This window comes from Tupaia chinensis, unplaced genomic scaffold (genome assembly GCF_000334495.1).
Source record: "Tupaia chinensis unplaced genomic scaffold, TupChi_1.0 Scaffold000094_1, whole genome shotgun sequence".
NCBI classification, from domain to species: Eukaryota; Metazoa; Chordata; class Mammalia; order Scandentia; family Tupaiidae; genus Tupaia; species Tupaia belangeri.
This window is the reverse complement of record NW_006159556.1, coordinates 5,054,241-5,077,823: the sequence shown is the minus strand read 5'-3', so window position 1 is coordinate 5,077,823 and position 23,583 is coordinate 5,054,241. Positions and strand designations below refer to the sequence as shown.

At 41.2% G+C, this 23,583-nt stretch overlaps 2 protein-coding genes across 7 annotated transcripts in view; both read left to right on the top strand.

Moving 5' to 3' along the window:
- The window catches only part of ARHGAP24 (Rho GTPase activating protein 24), a 527,420-nt gene that overhangs the window by 455,160 nt on the left and 48,677 nt on the right, over positions 1–23,583 (top strand). For 5 of the 6 annotated variants that reach the window (XM_027769876.1, XM_006143285.3, XM_006143284.3 and 2 more), the window contains one exon: positions 15,071–15,278. In XM_027769876.1, the coding sequence (XP_027625677.1) occupies positions 15,071–15,278 (208 nt within the window). Of the gene's footprint in view, positions 1–81; positions 979–15,070; positions 15,279–23,583 lie in introns of those variants that run through there. The other variant, XM_006143283.3, reaches the window with a different exon arrangement.
- On the top strand, positions 12,417–12,659 carry LOC106734332 (protein CEBPZOS-like). The gene has a single exon (XM_014585830.1). It carries the CDS (start codon positions 12,417–12,419, stop codon positions 12,657–12,659), a length of 243 nt encoding a protein of 80 aa, XP_014441316.1.

Below are 23,583 nucleotides of genomic sequence, written 5' to 3'. Positions count from 1 at the left end.
GCCACAGCCTGGTGACGAGGCAGCTGCAGCCCTGCCAGCTCCCGCCCAGCTCTCATTGAGAAAAGGGAGCCCGACCAGGAGGGGGAGGAGAAGCTCCCTGCAAGACGGCCTCCCCCGCAGATCCAAGGAGCCTCCTGGAATGGGCACTCGCTGTTCTGACGTGGTGATTCCCTTGGGAGTTTGAAGACAGAAGGGAAAAGGGAGAAGCCTGCAGAGAGCATCAAAGGATGAGGGGTGCTGTAAACGAAACAGGGGAGCCCTTTAAAAGGAATCTGTCATGTCCTGAAATGCTTTCTGGAGAAGGTGCCATTATTTTCCTCCCCTTTTGCTCAGATGAAAGGAGCCAGCAAGAACGGTCCTGAAGTATTCCTCAGGGACCTTTTTGTCATTGTGCCTCTCTCCCCTCACGAAGGGCCCTTTGCTGACCTTTCCAGAGGAATCTCAGACCAGCTGAGAAGACAGTTCTTAATAAAACAAAAACAAAAACAAAAACAAAACAAGTTCCTGCTGCTTGAATGGGAGTTGTAGCTTGCTCGCTGCAGTTCTTTCCCTGTGGCTTTCTGGAATGTCTGCAGAAACTTAAAATATCTTTAAAACTCTCTGGATTAGGCAAGAGAAAAAGAGGTTTTTTTGTTTATTTGTTTGTTGGCTTGCTTGCTTTTTTTCATGCTAAAAAGGAGTAAATGAGAAGTGGTAACTCCTTGTCCCTAATCCAGGACCTGGACGATCAAAACCTTCAAGTTCTAGGAATCAGCACTTCAAATCTGACAAATAAATAAACATGAGAAGGACTGGCTGTGGGGTCTCCCACAGAGGCAGGTTTTGAAGGAAACCTGAGCAGGGCTCAGAACTTCCGGGCCTGTATGATGCCTGAAGACCGAAATTCTGGGGGCCGCCCCTCAAGTACCTTAGCATCAAGTCCTTTCATCCCTAAAACCACATACAGAAGAATCAAACGATGTTTTAGTTTTCGGAAAGGTAGGTCGATGCTATGTTAATGTCCTTTCATAAATATATTCTCTGATGCTTTAGGGTTCGTTTATTCTCAGATAAAATGGAAGTTTGGAAACCAAGAAGTTCAAACTATGCAGAATGATTTTAGGGTGTTCTTGCTTGTCTACACTTATTTTTCAAGGTTTATATTGATCTGTTTATTGGCGTCTGTAAATGAGCTGGGTGGGTGGGGCTTAGAGAATGGTGGTCTCCTAGGGATCACCTTTGACTGATGGGGAACTAACAGTCCTCCGACGGGAGAGGAGGGGCTAAAGCTGTCTTTGGGCCCTTCCCAGGTCCAAATCACAGCCATGTTCTGACCCCACAAAATAGATCCCTCCCTAGTCTCGGTTCTGTGTTTCTGTCACCTCCGTTTTGGTTCTGGCTGCCTGTGTGGCCTCACCTTCCCTGCTGAGGAGATTTTGATAATCAGACTACCTGTGTTGATCCTGTTTCAGAAGGAAGGTTGTCAATCATATTGATTAACATTGACTAGCAAAGGAGTCACCTTGACTTTGGCACTGGAAGAGGCCAAACATATGAACTGTCAGGAGTGGGGATGGGAAAAATATGACCATTTATGATCAAAATAAAAGAAGCGAAACATTTCTAAACTGATTTATTTTGGAAGACTTGAAGGATGCACCATAGGCAAAATAAAACAAATAGATCAGATCCTGGCTCTGATAGTTGTCAACAAGGAATTCAGGTGCTAATTGATATGCCCATCCCATCCAGGAGGATGGTTAAATGAGAGATACGCACCTCATACTTGATCATCTATAGGGACTTCCGGATACTACAGGATTGCATCAGCGTTAGAGAAACTGACAATGACAAATTTTAAAATCCTTTCAGAAAACGTACATGTTATCAAAATATTTAAAATGTCCTTTTGCATTAAAATGAGAATAAATAAATGGAATGGTTGTTTAAATGGAAATTAGGTAATCATCATTTTAATGTCATTTACAGTAAGCTAACATTCTCGGGAGCTGAGCTGTACAGTATCAAGGGTTGTCTCCCTTATACCCTTTTGCCTTGATTTGCAACTTATAATTTAACCCTTTCTACTTAGCAACCAACAAAAAATGAGAAGAAAACAAGATGAGAAAAATCTACACAAAATAGAGTAGGGACTATTTAAAGGAAACCCTTATCCCTGCTGAGTTTTTCCCTTCAAGTAGATAAGAGATGTCATATATGACCAGGAAGAAATTCAGGTGTTAATCAGTATTCTTAGCTCATCCATAAAAATGATTAATGCGAGACATATACACCTCGTCTTGTATAACCTCTGGGGATTTTATGACTACAGTAAGACTGCGTTATTGATAGAGAAAACGGCAAAGACAGAAATTACGAAAGGGTCAGCATTAATTGCTTAAAGGAGCTTCTCTTTTTTTAGTTCCTCTACCCCTCAGCAACTAAATTGGTTCTACCCCAACACTGCTTTTCGGGGTTATTGCTGTTCGTGTGTAACAGGAAATGCTTGGGGGGTTATTAACGCCATCTGTGAAGGTCAGACAAGGCATCTTCCTTTCCCCTTCCCTCCTCCAGTCGCGGAGTGTCATGTCTGCAGGAATCGAGGTGACCAGGCTGCTGCGTCTCAGGCCCACGTCCGTTTTTCTGCACCAAGGGAGGCAGGCAGTGCCTGGGACGAAAATCCCCATGGCTGGCAAACGGCAACCACAGGGGTAGGGGACAGCGTCCCTCTGCAAAGTCTTAGTCGTTCGGGGCGATGCAGCGTTAGAGCCAAGATTAAGAGATCTGTCACGTGCAAAACCTTATTCTGCTTCCTTTCAGAAGCAGGACGGAGAGGGGGTGCAGGGCGCATCCCATTTGCGGTTCACAGGTTCCTTTCGCTTTCTGGGAGGCTCCGGCGGCGCGCCAGCCTCCCCGGGCTCCGGCTGTGAGCTGCTCGGCGGCCTCGGGGCTCCAGCCGGGCTCTCTGGGCGGCTCAGCGGCAGCGCGAGAGCAGGGCTGGGTCTTCACTGAGGGTTCGGAGCTGCAAAGAACGATCTCCCTTCTGAATCGGGGTCCCAAACCATGCCGCTTTAAGAGTGTGTTCTTTTGTGCCCATTTTTTTTTCTTTATTAAAAAAAGACCCCTAGTGCTCAAGGGTTCCGGGAAGTGGCCCCGGGTTTCTTCTTTCCTCTCCCAGGCCTGTCGGAGACCATCGGCTTAAGTCATTTCAAGGGAAGCAATAAACAGAGCGTGTGAAGCCAGGAAACGCGCGCAGGAGTCAAACCGAACACCACAAAAAAACTCTTGACGTGGCTACTTTTCCTGATCCGCGTTTCAGACAGATTTTTTTCCTGTTGTAAAGGGTAGGCTGACAGAGTAGGAGACTCCTGGCCTTTCTGGAGGCTTTAGAAATGCCATCAGAATCCTGTGGACCTGAGTGAAAGTTCCCAAAGCCTGGCGATGCTGGAGTTGAGCGTGGTGCATGACCAGCTCACTTCCTGGGTGGGTTTCCCTTCCAGGCCTCTACCCCTCCATGCCCTTTTCATCTCACTGTGTTTGGGCACAAACTAAGATAATTGAAAATGTTATCCCAGTGGTTTCAAAAATCCAGGAACTAAAAAAACATGTCTCAGCTGAGAAACTGGGAATTGTAGTACTTTGGATTTAGGTTCTGGTGAGATAAGAGTACACTGTATTTTTTTTCCCTGTTTGTTTTCCGTTCCTCTGTGCGACTAAGATGGGAAGCATAACCAATCTTTTGATTCACTGGGACTGTATAACACTTTGGGTCTTGTACAGTGATCTCAAGTCAGAGTAGGCCAGACTGCTTGATTGGTGGTCCCAGAAAGGGTGCATGTATTCCAGGAAGAGAGACAGAGAGAGGGAACCGTGAGAAAGCACCCCCCAGGGGGGATGGCCACACTGCAATCACTTCACCTTCATTCTCCTCTTAAGATTTTGGGTTTCAATCTGGTATGCTTTTCTGCTGCCAGTCTAGGACTCAAACTGCGCAGTTGGCACGTGAGATCCAGCACTCTAAACTCCAAGCCAAGGGCTAACCCAATACACTCAGTTTTTTTTAATCAAATATTTTTATTTATGTATTTAATTTATTATTATTATTTCATCATCATTAGACTTCATTTGACCAGTGAGAGACAAGGAAGGAAAGTGAGAAAAGTGAGAAAGCAGGTCACCAGGTCCAGGACTCAGACCTTGGTCGGCCATCTAGGAGTCCAGTCCCGTCCAACCCCAACTACTGTGCCACGGGCCGGTCTCGATACTCAGTTTTTAAACTCTGACTTGATCTGTGTGTTCCCGAGTTGCCCCTTCCTTAGAAATGTCACCTGTTCTCCAGTGACTTTGCCCACCCCAGTCACCACTTAGTGGTGGGCACCCTTGCTACTTCCGTCTTCATCTATTTCCAGCTCCATTTCTGTTCCCATCATGGACGCAATTTATTTTAATGTAAGTAGTGGCTCTTGGAGGGAGCATCCAGCCTCATCTCTGTCCACCTCAGCTTTTTTCACAGCTTTCTACAACCCACAGTCCAGTCTGTAAAGAATGGCCCTATCTGTATTTCTAAGGCAGTGTTGTCAAACAACATTCCACAGCTCAACAATTTTTACGAGCCCCTATGGTGCACAGGGGGGAGTCGTGTTTCACATCTCTGTGAAGGCCTTCCGTCCAATTCCTACTATTCCTGAAAGTATGAACTCTCTGATTCCCCAGGGCGTTTCCCATTCTCCCTAGGCATGTTCCTATACCACCTCTTTGCTTTTTTTTGGAGAGATTTTCACTGTAGGGCGCGTGCGCTCGCCAGACAGACAGAGAGAGACATAGAGACAGAAAGCGAGAAATCACCCCCCAGGGGGGATGGTCACGCCGCAATCCCTTCACCTCCATTCTCCTCTCGGGATCTTGGGCACGCACGCACACGCGCCCGGCGTGAGTTTTAAGCCCCCGGGTCCGGGACACGAACCGCGGTCAACTACGTGGGAGTCCAGCGACATAGCCATTACGCTAACTGCTGGTTCCCTCCACCTCTTTGCTTTTGTCCTCTCTGCCATGATGTGCCCTCTTCCTCAATTTCCGCCCAGACTTGATACCTTCCTCAAGGCACTGCTGATTCACATGTTTTCATCAAGTCATCTTGTTCACTAAATACATCCCTTACTCTCTATCTATACTGCCTCGTGACCCCTCCATCCTCGTAGCCACCTTAAAGTACTTTATATGCATTCATAGTGTACACACACACACACACACACACACACACTTGTTTATTTCTTTCCAAAGTAAAGAATTGCAATACGTCTGCTCAGTCAGGGATTTAAGATTGATTGCGAACTGATGAATTACATTTGACTGTCTCTCTTTTCCTACTAGTCCATAGGCAGTAAAGACTTCAGTTGGAATGTCTTTATAGTGGAAGTGGATAAGACCCACATTGTCTTTAAAATTTACTGTAAATTGTATGTTTGTAATTATACTTATGAAAACGTACTTGTTCAACAGAATGCTACTATACAAACTCATCCATTGGGTCGTTGGAAAAGTTATGACATATTTTTCTATGCTATTCTATGCAAAAGTACTTCATAACTTTTCTGATGACCCAGTAATTTTAAACTGTGCTATAAATGAGTAGCTCATTAATTCATGTATCAAAGTTCTATGGAACCTCTACCAAGTGATACTGAGGATAAGAAGGTAAACAAAACAAGATGTCTAAAATCTATAAATTCACCCACTCCCTAGGGGTAAAGAAACATAAGTCTCCACCAAACTGTATATAAAGTTCTAGGTGCCCATGAACAAAAAACTGTGGCAGTGATTCACTTGCACTCCTTGAAATTGGATTTAGTCTTTGGAAGTTGCAAGAACATATTTTCTCCTATTTGATCCTAGGAGAGTGGTCAGCTTGCCTATGGGAGAAAAAAATATACTTACATATATAAATTAATATGTATATATAATTATAGGTATAAATTAATTTATATTTATATGTATAAATTCATACTTATGTACAAATCAATACATATAGCTATACATACAAATGATATATCTATTGTATATATAAATTATAAAAAATATATCTATTTATGAAGACTTAGCACCACATGGATCTGCGTTTGTACCAAATCTGCCACTTTCTAGATGTTGACCTCAGACAGGTCACCTAGCTTCTGTGAGTTTCTTTCCCTGTTTGTAGAAGGGAGATTGTCTTGCGTAATGGCCGTGAATGGCAAATAAGGAAGTACATGTAAATTGCATTGCTTGGCACCTAGATATAAATGGCGTCTGTGATCGCCCCACTGGCTTGAGATCTAAGTCACTATGTTCACCTTATTACAGTTCCTCAGTTTCCCCAGGTCTTTATTTCCTCCCTTCTTCCCTAGTCTGACTACTAGACTTTCAGATCCTTAGATTAAAGATTTTCCATATAAAAATGTGGGGCTATTTAAAGAGCTAGTGAAAGACTAAAAGTAAGTTTGGGCCAACTTTGTTCCTTCATTCTATGCTAAAATGGATGCCTTTTATTTTGATTTATCATGGGCAAATATTCTTGATTCTTTTTCCTTTTCCTTTTTTTTTTTTTAAGAGTTTTTTATAGGTCATGTGCACTTGCTAGAGAGCCAGAGAGATAGAAAGCAAGAAATCAGTCCCCGAGGGGATAGCTACACTGCAATCCTTTCTCCTCCATTCTCTTCTCAAGATTTTGGACATGCACACACACACAACCAGCATGAGTTTTAGGTTGCCGAGTCTGGGACTTGAACACAGTCGAGTATCTGGGAATCCAGCAACGTAACCATTACACCATCTGCTGGTCCCTAAATGTTCATTTTTAGTTGAAAATTCTTCCACTCTGGGTGATACCAAGACTTACCCTGCTAGCACAAGAATAAGTAAAAGCAAATTCCTTCCATGGCTGGGCGTGTGCTCTACAGACATGAAAGTATAAGGAGCTCTGAAAAGTTCTAATAGCAGAGAATTTGTGCAATGACCAAGATGGTTTTTCATCAGTAAATCAGACTTCTTTATTTTTAGGTCTTTGTAGAGATGAATGATACAACATGAGAACTACAGATGAGCTTCATTTGACGGAATTATTTATTTTCTATAATTGAGAAAGTGAAATATTTTACTTTTATGCCTGCATTCATTCCACAAAGTTTTCTGGAGCATAAAAGCACCCTCAACAGGGTCTTCTCTGGCTACAATCCCTTTTCTCCCCAGACCTTGAACGTGTGAGCACATACACACGTACTCTGTGTACTCTGTGTGTTCTTTTTTTTTTTTGAGAGAGTTTTTTTAATTATTATTATTATTATTTTTGCACTCTACAGAGAAAGAGACAGAAAGCAAGGTATCACTTCCAGGTGGGATGGCCATAGCCTTCTTCTCCTTTCTTCTCCCGGTGTCTTGGGCACACATGCACATACACCTGGTGTGAGTTTTAAGTTGCTGGGTCTGGGATTCAAACCGCAGTCAACTATGTGGGAGTCCAATGACATAACCATTATGCCATCTGCTGGTTCCCTGTTTGTCCCGTTGATAGGTCCACTAGGCAGGACATCCAAACTCAGAGTAGGCCATGTGAGCCTTGTAGTTCTTTAGACTTGGGACCAATCCGAGTTCAGTCCCATGTCTGCGTCACTGTAAAAATTGTATCTAAACCTCTCTGAGGTAGATATATAGCACTGAGCTGTTTTCCAATGTGTTGTATAATTATTGTTTTTATTATACTAATTATAAAAGTATAATCCTCTTGACTAATGAGGGACTAGGACAGTATAGACAGGCATCTAAATAAGTAAATGCAGAGCTATGTATTAGAGAATCAAGGAAAAAACATAGCAAGCTTTGGGGATGTGGTGGGGTTTGAGGGAATGTCAGTGAGTTAACAGGAGGTGGTGTGAACTGAATCCTGCAGGGTAAATTTTCCCAGGCTGACTCATGAAAGTAGCACCTACCTTCTAGGAGGCATGAAGACGTAAGTCACGTTAGATGAGGAAATGAAGAATACTTTGATATAGTTTGAGAGCATTTGTTTGTGAGGAAGCAGCAGCCATGAGACTGCTTACGGTGCAGGGCCCTGATATGCAGAGTCCTACCTGCTGATCAAATGGTGGACAGAGGCAGAGGTCAGATTGTGGGGACAAAAACGTCATGAAAAGGAGTTTGGTTGCAAAGACATCTCTTTGGGTACCAGTGGAAGATAAGGAGCAGAAGGTTGGATGATGATCTGATGTAAATATTGTGAACATCACCAGGGCAGCATATGCGTACATTGGGAACTCTACTCCTCAAAAAGTCACTTAATACTGAGTATTTAATCTCATGCAGTGGCAAAGGGTTTAGAGGGTTTAGAAAGGAGACGTCTCCAGAATTGATGCTCAAATGGCACATCGGTAATTTGGGGAGATAGTTTATACTGATAACCAAACTCAAGATTACAGGGTGTAGAACAGGTTTTGAAGAATAGATGGCTTAGCCAGTTTTAGAAATTTGAGTTTCAGAATATTTCAAGGTATCCATGTTGAGGGGGTTGATGGACATTTGGAAATCCAATGCTAGCGGTCAGCAATTGCTCAAATTAGGATAAAAAAATCTGAGAGTAATTGCTATATAGGGAGATTAGATAGTCCAGCGAATTGTATCAAGTAAAGTGGAAACAGAGCTGAGGACAGAACCCAGAGGACTACCACACTTTTGAGAAGAGCATAATAGGTAGCAACATCAAAGTGAAGAGACAGAGCAGAAAATTCTGAGGCAAGAATCGCCAGCAGGCGGAGTGGTGGTTAAGGGCACTGGACTCCCACATGGCCGACGACAGTTCAAGTCCTGGACCTGTTGGCTTGCTTCTCACTTTCTCTCTCTCTCTCTCTCTCTCTCTCTCTCTGTGTGTGTGTGTGTGTGTGTGTGTGTGTGTGTGTGTGTCTGTCTGTCTCTGTCTGTCTTTCACTGTGTCCCTCACTGGTCATATTAAAAATAAATAAATAAATAACGATAAATAATTCTAAAAACAAGTCTAGAATCATGGAACGTGGGACATGTCAGGAGGAAGAGTGAGGCTGATAGTTTTAAAGAGAATGAGGCATAATACATAATAATAGTAAGTAAACAATACAAAAGTAATAATGGAGGCTTTCCACAATATGGCAACTAGAAAGTGGCTGCTGTCTGTAGAAAGATGTATCATTGGAATGATGAGGTAAGAGGTCAAATTGCAACAGGTTAACAAGTGGTTAGAAAGTGGTGAAATGAAGCCAGAGCTCACTGGGAATCGAGGAACAAAGTAGTTACAGGGTACAGAGAGGATAAAAAAGTCTACCTTTGTGTTTATTTTTCCATTTTTAGAAAGGATGAAATTTGAGTGTATTTATCTGATCGCTGTGACTAACTTTGCAAGCTGCCTCTAGCTTTTAGATTGGACAAGGAGTCTTCAAAAAGTTTATGAAAATTATTACAATAAATAACTGCTCATGGATTTGAATGTTTTTTCAACAAAATTAATTTGTATGTGACTTCCCCTTTTTTTGTGTACTTTTTGAGGTCCCCTCATATAAATCACATAAAGGAGGAGCTTCATAAATCCTGAAGGATGTTTCAGTTTCTCTCTTTCACTCCAGGGGAAAGAGCCTCCCACAGGTGTAATAAATTCCCCCTCGTGGTTGACTTCACACTCGAGGGGAAGTCACACCCTGGGTGACACTGTGACACCATCAATGTACTTACAGGGGATGGAAGCATGATGTACAATCACCACCCAGAAATTCCAGCCACAGTCTTGCCAGGGAGGGGAATCCTCGCTTGGCGTTTACATGGACATAGCTGGGACTATTGACATGACCCACACCACAGGCAAGATTCCTGTTAATCATTAACTAATCCATGCACGCTTTACCCGCTGCTAGTTGGGGAGAGCACGTGACCTTTCTCTCTCTCTCTCTTTTCTTTTCTTTTTTTTTTTTTTTGTGGTCAGCTTTAGAATTTTAAGTTTCACTGGTCCTTTAAGGAAAATTTTTAAATAAAACTTTCTTTTTTTTAAATTAAATTCTACCCGTCAGCAACTTACCTCACAAAGAACACTCATGCAGGAAGTCTTTCTCCCCCCCTCTCTTTTTTTTTTTTTTTTTTTTTTTTTGTGGTCAGCTTTAGAATTTTAAGTTTCACTGGTCCTTTAAGGAAAATTTTTAAATAAAACTTTCTTTTTTTTAAATTAAATTCTACCCGTCAGCAACTTACCTCACAAAGAACACTCATGCAGGAAGTTAACCTGCTCCTACCGCTGTGCGCTAGAGCCATTTGGCACACTTTTATTTCCAATGCTGCAAAATAAGGAATATGCATCGATTGTAAGTCTTTACTTATTATTTGCAAGACTAGCTCTTTAGCAGAAAACTATCATTTTTCCATAGGAATTTCTAATTATATGTATGCGTGGTCTACATGCCTTCATTTCTTACATATTAGATTGCTTCACAGCCATCAGCTTATGTAAAGGAGATTGTCTCCTTGGGCAGCTCACTCGCAGAAGTGCAGAGTTCTCTCCTCCTTTTTCTTTTCTTTTTCTTTTTTCTTTTCCCCCAACCTTCCCCCTAGTTTAGGTTTTCTCAGCATAAATCACCCTTCCTGGTGTGATGAGAAGCCTTGAAGTCAGAAAGCTAGTGAACAGGAGGGTTTTTCTCCCCAGCCATTGGCTGTCATTTTACACACACACCGCACAGCACTGTGGGAGACGGAGTGACTCTGAAATCCCTCAGCCTTGAACAGATTCCAGCTGCACCATTTACCAGCTGGGTGACATATGGCGAGGTACTTGACCTTTCTGTGCTTCCAGCTCCTCATTTTTAGAATGGCAGTGGTGGCGATGCCGACCTCATCACCACTGTGCGGTTTTAAATGAGAGAAACGCAGGTAAAAGGCCTGTAGCATAGCTGGTGTACGTGAGCATGCAGTTTAGCTACTTCTGCTTTTTAAAGCACAAAAAGTGCACTGTTTTACTCATCTTGAGGGTTTGCCAATATTTTAAATGATCAGAAAATGAGGACTCTTAGTAATTATGATTGAAGGACCAGCAGATGGTGTAATGGTTATGTTGTTGGACTCCCACAAGGTCGACCACTGTTATTGTCCCAGACTTGCAGTTTCAAACTCACACTGGGTGGGCATGCGTAAGTGCCCAACCTCAGAAGAATGGAGGAGAAGGGATTGTGGTATGACCATCCCCCACCCCCCCGGGGGTGATTTTTCACTTTCTGTCTTTCTCTGTCTCTCCAGCAAATGCATGCTCCCTATAACAAAAATCTCTAAAAACAAAAAACAAAACAAAACCAAAAAAAACCATAAAACAATAAAACAAACAAACAAACCTTAACAGAGATTCTGAGGCTAAAATCATTTGGCATGCATAGCTAAACAATCATAATTAGCATAAGGGCTCTAAACTTTACTGCCCTTTAAAAATGAAATGAAACACCGTTAGTAGAGTTTATCAATCCAAAACAAAAATGTAAAGTAAAAAATCACACGTCCATAAGATTAATTTCCAAATGTCAACATATTTTTTAATGATCTATAAATGCCTTTGAAAGGCCATTTCCTTAATTTTGACAAGGTAGAATTGAAATATTATAGGCAAATAAGCATCATGTTTATTTTCAAAGAACTCAACAAGGAAAGAGTCAACACTCTCCATTCATAACCAATTTGTAAGCCTTGTTATCAAAACACTAAAATATCTCCAAAATCATTATACTGAATGGGCTTGAAGTCTGTTTTGCTGCAAGTAATAAAAATCATGCCTAACAGTGGCTTAAACACACAGGGACTTATTTTTCTCATGTAACAAAGCGTTCTTGAGAAAGATGCTGCTCATACTGACTGAGCGGGTCAGAGATTATTTTAGCCCCAGAATCTGTTGAGGTTTTGTCCTTTCCCTGGTGATTATTGCCTGGTGGCCAGAAGATAACCATTAAAACAACCGATACCATGTTCAAATTCAAGAGAGGAAACAATGATCAGCAATTCCAGCCATCTTTCTTTTCATTAAGAAAAACAAGCCCTCTGAAAAATCAAGGAGATTTTTGGCCAGGATCATGCCATATTGCTACTCCACTACAAGGGAACCAGGAAGAATATTTAATTTTCAGACTCTGAAGTAGAGCTATCAAGAGAAAATAAGGATGAGAATGTCTGTTGAGTTAGTGATTAAAGCTTGGCACACAGTATCAAGGAACTTTTTGCTCTAAAACCTACAAACCAAGTTAAATAGATCTTGTTACCTGCTCTAAACTCCACTGCCTTTGAAAAAAAATGCTATTTTGGGAACCACCAGATGGCATAGCAGTTATGGTGCTGGGCTCCCACATGGCTGACCGCAACTCAAGTCCCAGACCCAGTAGCTTCAAAACCATGCTGGGGGTCCGAAAACCTCGGGCCTCAGGATGGCCCGTACTATGGAAGCACTGGCAAAGAAGATCTATAAAGGAGTTTTAGTGGCTGAACTTACAGGTATTTTTGGAGCATATTTTTTGTTTACTAAGATGAACACAAGCCAAGATTTCAGGCATACAATGAACGAGAAATTTCCTTTCATCTTAGAAGTTTATTGCAAATCCATCAAACAATCTGGAATGTATGGGATCAGAGAACAAGATCAAGAAAAATGGCTGAATAGCAAAAATTAGGACCAGTCATCATGCTCAGCCTCCCATCTCAGCTGTTTGAGACCTATGGGAGAAGAAAGATGTACCTTCCACACTGCAGACTCTTGGGGCCCCACAGCACATCCTCTGGAGTACCAGGGACTTCTGCTCTGCTCTGGCTTGAGCTTCCCACCCACAGTGCAAGTCAGCTACTTGTTTGTTGCTTTTCTTCTGTATTTATTATTACATATCAATGTTTTACAAATAAAAGACTAAGGAAGGATAAAAAAAAAAAATCATGCTGGGCGTGTGTGCTTGTGCCCAAGATCCCAAGAGAATGGAGGAGAAGGGATTGTGGCATGGCCATACCCCTGGGGAATGATTTCTCACTTTCCATCTCTCTTTCTCTCTCTCCCTGTCTCTCTGGCGAGTTCATTCACCCTACAGCAAAAATTCTCTCAATTTTTTTTAAAAAAAGCTATTTTCAAATTCTGCCTTAGAAGCATTTGAATATTGATATTAAGTCACTCGCCTTTATTTCCTAAAAGGAATATATGAACTTAATTAGTGTTAAACTTGAGACCAAATGTTTCTACCTAGGCTCAGAATATTGTCTTAGGGGGCCGGCAGGTGGCATGGTGGTTAAGGGCATTGGACTCCCACAGAGTTAACCGTAGTTCAAGTCCCAGACCTGTGGCTCGCTTTCTCACTTTCTCTCTCTGTCCTTCTCTGGTCAAAATAAGAAATATAAATAAATAAGTAAAGTTAGATTAAAAAAAAATCATTAAAAAATATTGTCTTGGTAACAAATTTTTATTGCTTAGGATGTGATGGTTTGCACTACTGAATCCATAAATAAATTATTTTACCAAAGGGAGGCAAAACAACTGTAGTTATTACCAAATCCTTACCTTAATGACTGTTAAATAATTTGGCGAATATTCTGGAGTCTTACATAATTTCAACATGTAGGACATTCCTCATTCATTAAACTCATTAGACCATTAAATCCCTTAGGTGATATTTATTCCATGTGGGAATATAAGAGCCACATTTGCTTGGCTGTCCACCCCCCCTTTTTCTCATATATTTTTACCACTCATATTAGTATATTCTAGCATCATCTTTTTTTTTTTTTTAGCTTTTGCCATACGGCACATGCATTCACTGGAGAGAGACAGACAAAGTGAGAGGGGATGTGAGAAATCACACCCCCAGGGGTTGACCATGCAGCAGTCTCCTCTTCGTTCTCCTGGAGTTTTGATTTGGGGCATGCATGCACATATGCCTGGCGTGAATTTTTTTCTTTTCTTTTTTATTTTTTTCTTGGCATGAACCATGGCTGGCCATGTGGAGTCCAGCGCCTTCACCTGCACACTGTCTGCTTACCCCAGCAGCATTGTCTCTTAATTAATGGGGTACCAAGGATAAAATAGTGGGAGCGTTTTCTCCCAGGTCCATATGCCAGCGAGTGCATGGTTTGTAGATATTTTAAAACCAGTGGTAAGACTGAATGAAAGTTGACCTACTTTTTATTGCCATCATATACCGGCAATTCTAGACTTTGTGAGTGCTAAAATAACCTCCCTGCCAGGATACACTTCTCTGACTCCACCTCCCCACTTTTAGTATGCACTGCTTTATAATTTTAGTTCTTCCCTTTCCAATAAATTGTTTACGGTCTTAAAGAGCAAACAATATCTGAAAAAAAAATCAATATGGAAAAAATTCAAGATTTCTTTTCCAGTTTTATCACCTTGGCTATAGTCATGGTACCATAACTTGATTGAAAACAAACGGAGAAAAGGGAAATGAACAGAATTTAAATGAATACAAATTGGACATAAAGATGAGCTGTAACTGAGTAGGATTTGACTATTGTCTGCAAACTGTTTCTGCTTTTTGACTTTTGAATACATTTCCTCTCCCAGAATGAGGGGAAAAAAAGTAAAAGAAAACCCAAACTCACATTTCACTTACCAGTGGATATTGCCAACTCTTCATTTCTATTTTGTTGTTTTTATTTTGAAACAGGACATGTACACTCACTGGAGACAGAGGGAAGAGAAAGTGAGAGTGCACCCCAGGGGGGACGGCCACCCCGCAGTCTCTTCTCCTCCATTCTCCTCTCGGGTCTGCATTCAAACCATTCAGTCATGTGGGATCCAGTCTCCTTAGCCACCACGCCACCCGGCTGGCATAGTATTTCTGTTTTGGTTTGCAGTTAAATAGGGAACACAGGGGGAGAGAGGCAGCATTATGGAAATCCTTTTTTTTTTTTTGAAGAACTGTAAATATATAATTAATTTTATTGTACAATAATGTGAAATTCCAAATGTTAAGTGCTTGCTGACCTTCTAATCTTTGTTTTCCCTTTATGTCAAGTTTGAAAAGAAAACAACAAAGTGGAAAGAGAAATTTCTTGAATTCACCATTACCCTTCACTTCCCCAGGGATTTTTGGACAGAAGCTGGAAGACACTGTCCGGTATGAGAAGAGATATGGGAACCGCCTGGCCCCGATGCTGGTGGAGCAGTGCGTGGACTTCATCCGGCAGAGGGGGTTGAAGGAGGAGGGCCTCTTCCGACTGCCAGGCCAGGCTAATCTCGTGAAGGAGCTCCAGGACGCCTTTGACTGCGGAGAGAAGCCGTCCTTTGACAGGTAGCTACCACGTTTTTACTAACCATCCTGCACTGACACACTGAGACTGAACTTGAAGCTTGCAGCAAACAGAGATGGCATGACCTGGATCCATGTGGTACCACTTCAAAAGACATACTACTTGGCCCCACAACTTTGGATTTCTAAATTTAAGTGACAAAGTAAAAAATTTGGCACTTCAGATGTCTTTCTCTTCTATGCTTTTTTCCCCTCCATTTTAAAATGGCATTTGTTCTTTTCCTTTGGCTCTAAATGAAAACAATAGTAAACCTTCTCATTGGAAAAGATGAAATTGAACATAGGTGTCTTTAGGATCGGCACATGGTGGATGTCACTGGACATCCACGTAGATGACTGCAATTTGAGTCCCGGACCTGGTGGCTTAAACTCATGCCAGGCACGTGTGCGTACATGCCCAAGATCCCAAGAGAAGAATGGAGGAGAAGGGATTGCAGCATGCCCATCATACCTGGGGGGTAATTTCTTGCTTTTTGTCGCTCTCTATCTCTCCAGCAAGCACACGTGCCCTATAGCAAAAATCCCTCTAAGAAAGAAAAAGAAAGAGAAAAAGTAGGAGTTTTCTCTTGTTTAATTTTTAAAAAAAATTCTTTCAGTTACAGGATATTGGAAGCATTGATAGGTAGAGATTGGGATATTGACAATTTAATTTAAAATAACTATTTTAATAGTAATAAGGGCATTATATTTTTAAAAATGTATAGCTCCACCTAAATCTAGAATAGATGCACAAGGAAACAAGGATACATACAGTGTGGTGACATTAAAATCATAATGGAAGTTCCGGAGAAGAACTATATGTGCATCCATAACTCCATTAGTTAAGAGTTAACCACTATTAATATTTTGTGAATTGTCTCCTCTTTGCTTTTCAAAATTGTACTAGAGGTCCAGACTCTGTGGCACAGTCAGTTGTATGCCAGACTATGGATCTGGAAGCCACCTGCTGACCATGGTTCAAGTCCCCAGCCCCGTCAACCTGAAAGCACTCTGGGTACATTCAGAGATGTCCAGAGCCCTGATGGGCTGGAGGACTGGAAGACACAGATTGAGTCATGACTGAGCCCTGAGGAGGCTGCTTTTCTCTATTTTCTTTTCTCTCTCTTGTGCACCCACTTTATCATGAGTAAATAAGTAAAAATAAAGTTAACTAAGAAAAATATTTTATCTTAATATTATCTGGATGCCCTGATAATAAAAATGCTCTTTCATTTCAGTTTGTTTTAACTTAACACTTTGTCACCAACTTCTTTAGGTATCTTTTTTAAAAGTTCTTTTTTGGATGTATTCCTTTCATTGGAAAGAGACACACACACACAGGCACCCTCAAAAGGGATTTGCCGGGCTGTGATCCTCCCCCAGCCTGCCAAGATCTCAGGTGTGCATTAGTGCACTGGTGTTCAGGTCAACTCAGAATCCAAACCAGGGCCTCCCCTGTGGCTCCGCTATACCACAACAGTGCACTACTGCCTGTACCACTCTGGCGAGACCGATAAACATCGTTTTAACTTCTCATAGTTAACTCTATAGGTATATTATTCATAACTGCTTCAATATTATTAGTCATTTATATTATGACTTTGCTACAATTGTAAATAATGTTGTGGTGCATATATATCGCCTTTTCTCTTTAATGTTATATCATAACCACTTTTCCATGTCATTAAGTAGTTTTCATAAATATGGTGTCAAGAACTGTACAGTAATTCATCATGTCTGTACATTGGTTCCTTTAATCCTGCCTCTGTTGTTGTTTTCCAAGTTTTACACATATTAGTCCTCTGTTGAAAAGCATCTATGTTCATAAATCTCCAAGTATTTTTGAAGCTAGGGTCCATTCATTCGCTATAGGGCGCGTGCGCTCGCCAGAAAGACAGAGAGAGACATAGAGACAGAAAGCGAGAAATCACCCCCCAGGGGGGATGGTCACGCCACAATCCCTTCTCCTCCATTCTCCTCTCGGGATCTTGGGCACGTACGCACACGCGCCCGGCGTGAGTTTTAAGCCACCAGGTCCGGGACGCGAACCGCGGTCGACTACGTGGGAGTCCAGCGACATAGCCATTACGCTAACTGCTGGTTCCCAATCTCCAAGTATTTTTGAAGCTAGGGTCCATTCAGGTTTCAATGATATTTTATGTGTGAATATGACAAGTATGTTGTCCTATGGGAAGAAAAAAAGTGAAAGAGGGGTTGAGAAGAAGATATTTGGAACATACACTATTGAATTTAGGTGGTTGCTGGTGCATGCACCCACTTTTATTAAACCATGCACTTATTGCTCTTCTTAAATCATATCAAATACTGTTTTCCAATTCTGAAGTCCATGTTTGAGACCATGCATGACTTACTAGTTTTGAAATATTCCTATAGACTCCTCGACTAAAGTGAATTTTGAGGCAAATGACACTTTCATTAACTTCAAAGAATTTGTACTTCATCACTTCCTGTCAACTATTGAAAGAAAGAAAGAGAATCTAACAGTTCCTAACCATTCTCATCATCATTCTTTTTATTCAGAAATAAAAACAAATCGAAATATAATATCTTATATTAAACCTCCCCACTTTTAAGGGGACAGAAAAATGAAATGCAAAATGTGTGAAATCGAATTAGAAGCTGAGTATTATTTGGTTTCCCACACTGGCCGGGTGGTGTCAGCTGCTGGAGAAGATCTGCTCTGGAAGAGCTGGGAAGGTAGGGTCAAGAATGGCAATGTGGGTGTCACCACCACAGCATTAACCGCTCTGCAATAGAAAAGCTACACGCTTGCAAGGCGGTGTTCAAGAGCAAGGGCAGAAGAGAAGGCTCCATGAAGCCAGGCATTTCACACGTTCTGTCCAAGAATCCCATAAAACAGCTGCTGACTGAGGTACCCAGCTGCCCACCCCCACACTCAAGTGCACGCCTCCTTGTCCCCCCCTTGCAAGGTGGTGTTCAAGAGCAAGGGCAGAAGGCTCCATGAAGCCAGGCATTTCACACGTTCTGTCCAAGAATCCCATAAAACAGCTGCTGACTGAGGTACCCAGCTGCCCACCCCCACACTCAAGTGCACGCCTCCTTGTCCCCCCTTAGCATCTCTCCTTTCAACTGCAAGTCTACTAAGATAAAATGCAAAGCAAAAAGTCTAAAATTCAGAAGATAAAAAAGCCAGGCATATTTTAATTTAACCCTCTGGGAGGCGATGAAGTTCTGGACATTACTAACCTGAGGTACAGAAAGTGACCTTGAAACTGAGGAGCCCTGTAGACAGACTAGAGATTCTCTAATAGTTTGCATTAAGAGTGACTTCAAAGACTGCCTCAGGACTTAGATACCCAGACATCACTCACTCTCATTCTGGTTTAAAAGGTTGAGAATGCCTGGTACTCTGGATTTAAAACAAATCTCCTAGGAATTCTTATATATATGGTTCTGAAATAATTTGAGAAGTACTAGTGAGACTACAGGCTGCAGAAGTTGGGGGCTAGGGGTATCACTCACTAGCTGTGTCTCAGTTTTCCTTTGTCTGAATTGCCGAGGTAGTGGGGCTTGACCTGACAGTATTACTGGGAGCAGCATGTTAGATTTGTCTAGGCTAGGCAGGTCTTATGCTACTGTGAAAGATACATTCTTTTTTGGAGTATGGAGTTGATGAGCAAAGTGCATAGTTCTCTTTCTTTTCTTGTCTTTCTTTTTCTTTTTCTTTTTTTTTATTTTAGGTTTTTGTCATAGGGCATGTGAGCTTGCTGTAAAGAGACAGAGCAAGACAATGAGAAGGAAAGTGAGAAATCAGCCCCCAAAGGGACAGCCATGCCACAACCCCCTCTTTTTTAAAAAGAATTATTTTATTTCATTGTATTTATTCACTCATATATTTTAATTTGATCAGAGAGAGAAAGTGAGAAAGCAAGCCGCCACATCCAGGATTTGATCCGTGGTCAGCCACGTGGGAGTGTCCAATGCCTTAACCACCATGCTACCTGCTGGCCTCTACAATCCCTTTTTCTCCATTCTCCTACTGGGATTTCTGGGCATGTATGCCCAATATGATTTTCAAACCACCAGGTTCAGGATGTGAACCACAGTCAATCATGTGGAAATCCAGTGCCTTAACCACCATGCCACTTGCTGTCCTCAATACATAGTTCTCTATCATTGAAAATGGCCTGAAATTTTAGGACATCCTGAAAGGTACATACTAACACCTTTATGCTTTGATCCAAGTAAAACTCAAACACTGGTGAGTTCAACAGCAAACTACAGTTACAGGAGGCTTTGTATCACAGTGTGAATGAAAGATCTAAGAGTAACATTGGTGGAGGAGAGTGGAGAAACCTGTGGTAGCTTGAGGGCATGTGGATAGGTAAAAGGGATGAATTCACAGTCCTAAAGGGTTGAAAAGCAAAGAACAGACTCCCAAGAGTTTGCCTAAGGCAAACCTTGATGTGCACTGGTTACTTATTTTCTGCTCGTAAATGATCTCTAAGTACAGAGAGAGACCAAAGTCCTGAACAGCTGTTCAGTTATGGTAACACTTGATGTTTCCTCCTTCTTCTTCTTTTTTTTTTTTTTTTTTTTGGTGTAGTTCTTAAGTTTTTTAAAAAGAATTATTTTATTTCATTGTATTTATTCACTCATATATTTTAATTTGATCAGAGAGAGAAAGTGAGAAAGCAAGCCGCCACATCCAGGATTTGATCCGTGGTCAGCCACGTGGGAGTGTCCAATGCCTTAACCACCATGCTACCTGCTGGCCTCTACAATCCCTTTTTCTCCATTCTCCTACTGGGATTTCTGGGCATGTATGCCCAATATGATTTTCAAACCACCAGGTTCAGGATGTGAACCACAGTCAATCATGTGGAAATCCAGTGCCTTAACCACCATGCCACTTGCTGTCCTCAGTACATAGTTCTCTATCATTGAAAATGGCCTGAAATTTTAGGACATCCTGAAAGGTACCTACTAACACCTTTATGCTTTGATCCAAGTAAAACTCAAACACTGGTGAGTTCAACAGCAAACTACAGTTACAGGAGGCTTTGTATCACAGTGTGAATGAAAGATCTAAGAGTAACATTGGTGGAGGAGAGTGGAGAAACCTGTGGTAGCTTGAGGGCATGTGGATAGGTAAAAGGGATGAATTCACAGTCCTAAAGGGTTGAAAAGCAAAGAACAGACTCCCAAGAGTTTGCCTAAGGCAAACCTTGATGTGCACTGGTTACTTATTTTCTGCTCGTAAATGATCTCTAAGTACAGAGAGAGACCAAAGTCCTGAACAGCTGTTCAGTTTGGTAACCCTTGATTTTTCTTCCTTTTTTTTTTTTTTTTTTGGTGCAGTTCTTAAGTGTATGATGGTGCGACAAGATGTGATAACCATTGTCTTTGCATATTTCTCAAATTTCTGTCATTCACATACTGCCATCATGATTTTTAGCCATATCTTACAGCACCTGGATTAGATTTACTGATAGTTTTCTTTAAACAAATTTACTGGTTTCTTTATCAATTTTGTTGTAAAGGGAAATTTTTATCATTATTGTTAGTTGAAAACCAGCCCCTCTTGCTGGTTTTCAAGGTCAATGTATTATAAATACAATGACAAAAAAGCCATTACTAAATGCCCCTGACACACTTTCCAAAGACGGTGGCCCTGTGGCCTTCTGTTTATTTGATAGAAACGGAGACTGGCACGTTTTAGTACCCTCTAACAGGACTCCTGTTCTCACTTGGTGCTTCCTTTATTATGTAATCACAATAACCAGAAGAAAGCAGAAAAGGACTAGTGTTCCCACAGCAAGATTTGAGGTGAATTTCCCGCTTTCCTGGCACTGTGAATTACTTGGACCAGCCCGCCCTTTGGAGAGTTCGGTCGGGTCACTCTCGGCTGGCACTGGCAGGCCTAATCCCTGCACGTTGGACTTCCCACCTAATTTGAACAAAGGGCACAGCTTACAAGGGCTCCATGAAACTGCCTTCTAAACATACCAAGGTCTGAAAAGTTAATGGACTTGAAAAGAAAATATCTCATGTGGAAAACACTCACACGGATGTGCATTTACTAAATATTTTCTGTGGGACAGGTTGTAAGTTAGCATCTGTGATGTTCTACTGGGTTCTGCTCCCTTAGTGATGGGTCTTAAAATGCCTGTGTCTCTGAAGTCAGGAATCTAAGCTTCACTTTGTTTTCAATGCATATTTAAAGAACTAGGTTCACTTTCACTTCAACACAATAGGATTATAAGTAAAAACACCCAGTTAACTAAGAAATCTCCCAATGTTTGACCCATCGATCAGTTGGTGTTTGTCTACTTATTTGCAAGGACGTACTGCAGAAGTTAAGAGTTCAGGGGGTGACAGGCAGGTGTGGGATTTTATCCAAGGCCCACCATGTTAATGACCTGGGACTAGTGACTTACTTTCTCAGAACTCCTAGTTTCTTCATATAAAATAGAAATAACAAGGTCTAGTCCCACAGGACTATTATATTCATTCACTTAAAACAAAATGGAACAGAAACACCAGTACTAAATGGCATAATATAAGGGAACCACTTAGTGTAGACTGTGGCATGTAATGTTGTCGTTATAGTATGATGAGGATGAGGATGACAATGAGTGACATTTTATATAAGTAATGTACTTGAATCTGCATGATAGAAACACGTTTAACTTTTCATTGTTTTAATACACAAGTCTTCATTTCTATTTTGAAATCTCCGTGGCGATTCCTACTAAAGGAAATAAGATACCTGTAAAATTTTACATTCTGGGAGTGTGTATATTTGTTTTATAACTCAGATTGTAAAGCTTTTTGCATGAAAGTGCATTCCTTGCATTTGCTTTTAATTTATTGAGTCATAGTTTATATGTCATGCAATTCATCCATTTCAAGGATACAATGAAATGATTTTTAACAAATTTACCAACTTATGCAACCATTACCATAAATTAGTTTCAGAACATTTGCATCATCCCAATAAATCCCTTATGCTCATTTATCCTCCACTCCTTTTCCTTCCCAGGCAGTAATTAATTTAATTTCTATCTCTATAGATTTTCTTTTTTAAAAAAAGAATTATTATTTAATTTTATTTATTATTATTTTAATTTGACCAGAGAGAGAGGGAAAGTGAGAAAGCAAGCTGCCAGGTCTGGGATGCAAACCATGGTCAGCCATATGGGAGTCCAGTGCCTTTAGCATCATGCTACCTGCCAGCCCCTCTATAAATTTTCGTTTCTCTGTATGCTTAAGATAAATAGAATCATTCAATATTCTCTTTCATCCAGCTTCTCTGACTTATCATAATGCTTTTGAGTTTTGTCCTTGACACAGTATATATCAGTAACACGGTGGGTGTGCATTTAAACTCTGTGTCCATAAAGTAAAACTCAGCATAGAATGAGAGTCTCAACTCAGAGAAAGCAGAGGATTTAGTGAACCTTGACTACCTTTTTAAAAAATCCCTCATACATAGAATATATGACACAATAAGTCTTTGTTGTGTAAATGAATACATTTAAAGTATATTTGTCAAATGAAAGAATGCCAATGTTTCTGAAGTCTCAGAAAGTAGAAAACTCATATGCTTATTTTCATAGATCATAATTTAGGAAACTTGAAAATGATTATGTTTTGAAATAAGTTCTGCATATCGGTTTTGTCAGTTCTGACAAAATGCCTGCCTATGTCAGTGTACAAAGACGTAATCCTGTGAATGGATTTATACTTTCATGAAAACCACAGCTCTGAGTTAGGACCAGTGCCTTTGTTTTCTACTAGTGGAATGTTCTAATGAATATGGATACATTATATTCCTAGAGTAAACTAGATTTTGATTTATAACAGTAGCAATGAAACAAAAACTAAATGAAAATAAAACAAAACGAAATCCTTTTCCTCAATAAAATTTGGTTTGCCACTCATTCTTTCTGCTATAGTCAACCTCTTAAAAAATAGTCCAGGTTGGGACCAACAGATAGCGCATCGGTTACCTTGCTGGATTCCCAAGTAGTCGATCACAGTTTGAGTCCCAGACTCAGCAGCTTAAAACTCATGCAGGGGGACCAGCAGTTGGCGTAATGGCTGTGTCGCTGGACTCCCATGTAGTCGACCTTGGTTCGAATCCTGGACACGGTTGCTTAAACTCACGCCAGGTGTGTGCATGCGTGCATGCCCAAGATCCCGAGTGGAGAATGGAGGAGAAGGGATTGCGGTGTGGCCATCCCCCCTGGGGAGTGATTTCTCGCTTTCTGTCTCTGTCTTTCTGGAGAGTGCACGTGCCCTATAGCAAATACCTCTCCAA

What these genes read in the sequence shown, in the direction of transcription:
- LOC106734332 (XM_014585830.1), top strand. Translation starts at nt 12,417, where the DNA reads ATGGCCCGTACTATGGAAGCACTGGCAAAGAAGATCTATAAAGGAGTT.